The following is a 4,519-nucleotide window of genomic DNA, read 5'->3' on the forward strand; positions in this document are numbered from 1 at the left end:
TTGTTTATTAGGTCTAGACTAATTCAGTCTCATTTAAAGGATACAAAGTCGGTTAACTTCCATGAGAATACTACCAGGCTATGTGTAATTAGATGAATTTGATACCAGATATAAGCAGAAAGTCCCTCATCACCCTTTTTGTTGTTCTTTTTTTGCCATCCTTTTCCACCATTAAGAAGATTTGGCAAAATATCCTGGAAACATCCTCTCCGGAGCTTCTTTGATAATCACTGTGTCATACAGCCAGATTGCTTCTGTGACTCTGTTTGAATCCATTTCTTCTCCACCCCACCTAAAGAACACAAAACCAATAAATAAAGATGTTTTCTCTCCATCTACATTACGGCTTCTGCCTGCATTGAGTAAGATATTATCACACTGCTGACACATCTTACCTGACAATGATAGCGTGTCCAACTGGTCACGTGTTTCTGCGGCTGGATGTCGTTCGCGGTCCCCAGTGACTTCACTCGGGTCTGTGACACAACGGCGCCCATAATTTCACATTCCATCGTGACAAAAGGGTACCAGTTACTTGGGATCTCCTGATCAGATCCCAGCTCTAGCTTGCAGGAAAATGAATGGGGATGATCCACTGCTGCAAAAGGAAAAACCAAAAGGCACTTAGAGTGTCAAGCCACTGAGCGGCAAACTTACTGAAAACATGCACAAGAACAAGGCCAAGGAGCTAATGAGAAAATGATATGCGAGGCTGGAGTGCAAGGCTACATTTTAATCTCTCAGAAATGCGTTACCGTATTCTTGGCAGGCAGTCGGTCGATCCTCCACACGACGGCTGAATATACATTCTCGTACTTGACGGTGCCGATCGTCACCTGCATGACAGGCTGTGAATCTGAAGTGCTGACAGCGCCCAGGCAAGCTTTTCTGTTCATACGGCCTTCAGTGATCTCTGTCGCAGCAAGGCCACTGTCTGTGTCACTTTGACCCAGTCGCCTGGAACTGGCACACGGATCACTACATTCTCACACAGTGGGTTCATGTCAGACCCCCCCACTGTGGAAAGGAAGGTGGGTGACATGTTTAGAAAGGCCTGGAGCTCCACATAGGCACCTTGAACTGTGACGACAGCTTTGATGGAAAAAGGAATTTCCGTGCAACCCAACATCTCCGTCTTATACCGCATCAACTCCACCCTGCAGGCCTCAGGAGGTGAGAACTTTATCAGCCGGACGACCTCTGAAACTCGGTCTCATTCACACATTTGTGGAAATGGCAGTCTGCGATCTCCATCCAGAGTTCACCGTCCTCCTCAGACCCGTAGCTGGAGTCAAAGCGCAGCAGTCCCAGATCGTTAAGGGCGAGAAAACAATCCCCTAGTCTGTTCAGGAAAGCCAGGCAGTGAATCTGGGTGAAGGCTGTCCGCTCCATGACTTCTCCAAACTTATCCAGTCGAACCCAGATGTGATCAGTGATCTGCAAGGACAGCTCCTGCTCCTCGTAGTGTCGCCTCTGCTGGTGGTGTATACACAATTTGAAGATTTCCTCTTCATGGAGACCACCAGGTCCTCCATGTCGTCGTGCACTGTGGAGCCGAACTTGAGCAGCTCCTCTGCCTCCGCCTCATGACTAACTTCCAGCTTGGGATGGTAGCGTTTCTTTTCTGTGTACGAGAAATGTTCCACCTTCACAGAAAGGACGTTGCGCGGCTCGCCGTAGTTTTCCAGTTTAAGATCCGAGAGCCTGCACTGAGGGAGAAGCTGGAACTCCTTGTAAGGCTTCTCCAGCCCTTTCTCGTAGTACATCTGTAGCACACCTCCAGGCAACAAGCGGAGGTAGATCGGCCCCCATTCTCGAGACATGCGGTTCTTTTTTTCAGGAATCCTGAGCATGACAGACCAGCCGTCTCTTTTCTGGCTACGAAACAGACCCGAGGAACGAACGGAGATGAACCCTCACTTACACCTCACTTTTGCAACTTAGCCGCCTCCTTTTATCTTTTTCTGTCTCCATTTCGTGCTTTGTTTCTGCTCGTAGGCCATCCAGTTTCTGGCAAACATCGAAGAAGGAGCTCTGGAGGTGGTCACGTGGAGGCTCGCTGCCGTCTTTGGTCCGAATAAAGAAACGTGGTAGGCTGTTGTCAGATTCTGAGTCTGAGGAGGAGCTGTCTACATCTCCACTCTGTCTAGATCCCTCCCAGAAGGGTTATAGTGTCCTGAGTTCCCCTGGAAAGAAGGGAAAGAGCTTGGTCCATTTGAGGTTTGATGCAGGGCGTCTTGTGCGGGAGAGGGAAAAGAGGTGCTAGACGTGCTGGAGAAACTCTGGAATAAGTTATTTTCCAACGTGTTGAAGCGAAATGGGGACGCAGTGCTAGGAACCCCACTCACAGGAGTGCAAAAGGGCATGTTACATGGTTCACAGGAACTTCCACCAGGACTCCCAGAGTGGCTTTGCGGGGATTTCAGAGATCTATTGAAGCTCCAGGAAGTATCTCTGATTGGAGGAAGAACTAATTTCAGACCATTGGGACGCGGTACTGATGCTTTGATAAGCCCTGGTGACTGTAGGGGCTTTTGAGGTGATGAAGGTGGTGTGTTGTCATCTTCAAATGTCACCCAGTTTGAGTGATTGGTGGAGCACATGGCAGTAGAGCAGTGATGACCGGTTCCAATCGACAATTCCTCCTTCGTTGGGTTAACTGTCTCTCTGCCTTCTTCTCTGCAAGAAAACAAATAAGAAGAATGTTATTATAAATTGAAAAAAAAGTATTATCTTTTTTTTGTTGTCTTATAAAAATCTCAGAATATTCCAGAGGTAACAGACATGTTCTTGAACAGATGAGTTCTCCATTGAAAGCTTGAGCAGGTTCATTTATCCTGCGGTAGAAGAGAGAGAGAGAGAGAGAGAGAGAGAGAGAGAGAGAGAGAGAGAGAGATCCTGGGGATATGAATAAAACATATTTCCTTTAGGTACTCCATTAAAACGTAATGAGAGACTGACCTTGAAAACCTGGAACATGTTTACATATGTTAACACCACAATTAACGGAGGCTCTTTTGATGTAAACGCTGAAGCAAGCATTCTGCAAGGCAGCGTCAGAGAAGCAGCAGATTTTCTCCTAGTGATACCAGCGTGTTTGCTGATTTTTAAGCTTTTGGAGAAAGCCTTCATATTTGTATTGTCATTATTAACTGAATTGCCTAGCAGTACATGATCAAAATAGTGAAGAGTCTATTATAAAGTATCAACCAACATTATAAATGTGTAAGAAATTCAACAAAACGCCAACTAATATGTTTTTCCCTTTCTTTATTTGGATTGTTTTTGCAAGCAATACAGAGATGGATACAGGACTGTAGTCTTTATTCTATACGGTGTTTGTACTGGAGGCTTAAAAGCAAAGAGCCCTGCTATTGTTATCTTGATATATGGGTGAGGCCAATAAAACAGTACTGTGCTTCTCATTGTAATTCTTAACAATACATTGAGATATGCACTAACAAAATCTATTTTTCTTATTTAAACTTCAGAAAACATAGATTTGTCTAAAATCTACATAACAGGTGGAAATATTTTTTATCCATAAATTATGACAAATTGACACAGTTTGTGTTTATCAAAATGTGTTTTTAGAAGCTCCTACTGGAGCAGAGGAAAAAATGTTCAGAGAAGGGCGCCCGGATAGCCCAGTTGGTAGAGTGGTCGCCCCATATATATATATATATATATATATATATATATAGATAGAGGTTTACTCCTAGATTTTACTCTAACTTGCGGCCCTTTGCTGCATGTCATTCCCCAGCTCTCTCTCCCCTTTCATGTCTTCTGCTGTCCTGTCAAAATAAAAGGCTGAAAATGTCCCCCAAAAAGAGAAAAGCAAATGTTTAGGAAGTTTGAAAGTTTTGTATTGCAATTTAATGTTGCATTTTAGACATACCATGCTTTGAAATGAGCATAGTCTAAATATTTCATTGCAAGTCTGCTCTAAAATGCCTGTGAGAAAAGTTAGCTATGGCTACAAAAAACCTGCCTCATTAACCAGCATGAAGTCAACTGTGAGAGAGACTGCATGACGCTTGGGAAAAGAACAACGCTAGTTACCGTGACTGTTTTATCCTCTCGGATAACAGATCTGCAGAACATATTTAAATAGATATTACATGCTGTGAAAGTGTGGCGACATTGCTAAACAACAATGGCATTCAGGCTAATAACATGTAGTAATATTTATACAATTGTGCTGTTAATTTTCCAGCCAGTCAATCACAGTGTGTCTTTTGATGTGCTGGAACATCAGCTCATATGTTGAAGCCACATCGCCCCATAAATATCTCGAAAAAAAAAGATTGAAAGCAGAAAGCCATAATTATAGCCTTCCTCCTCCTCCCTTTTAGATCACAGCCATGACTTGCATGAAGGAGACATCCAGTGGCAAGTTCCTCTAGCTATAAATAAACTGGGGAGTGGGGGCTCTGCTTCGGGGTGGTGGATTGACACGTTATCAGTCAAACATTGGAGAACATATTTCTAATAAGGGGATGTTTACAATGGCACA

General features: G+C 43.9%; 1 protein-coding gene across 1 annotated transcript; it reads right to left on the reverse strand.

The window, feature by feature from the left end:
- Positions 1–725: 725 nt before the first annotated feature.
- On the reverse strand, positions 726–2,021 carry LOC116674391 (stonin-1-like). The gene is given in 5 exon segments (XM_032506881.1): positions 726–898; positions 901–1,201; positions 1,204–1,514; positions 1,517–1,915; positions 1,982–2,021. Coding segments are annotated over 5 exon segments (1,209 nt in total). The 3' UTR covers positions 726–740.
- Between the last annotated feature and the right edge of the window lie 2,498 nt (positions 2,022–4,519).

Source organism: Etheostoma spectabile, unplaced genomic scaffold (assembly GCF_008692095.1).
Source record: "Etheostoma spectabile isolate EspeVRDwgs_2016 unplaced genomic scaffold, UIUC_Espe_1.0 scaffold00000105, whole genome shotgun sequence".
NCBI classification, from domain to species: domain Eukaryota; kingdom Metazoa; phylum Chordata; class Actinopteri; order Perciformes; family Percidae; genus Etheostoma; species Etheostoma spectabile.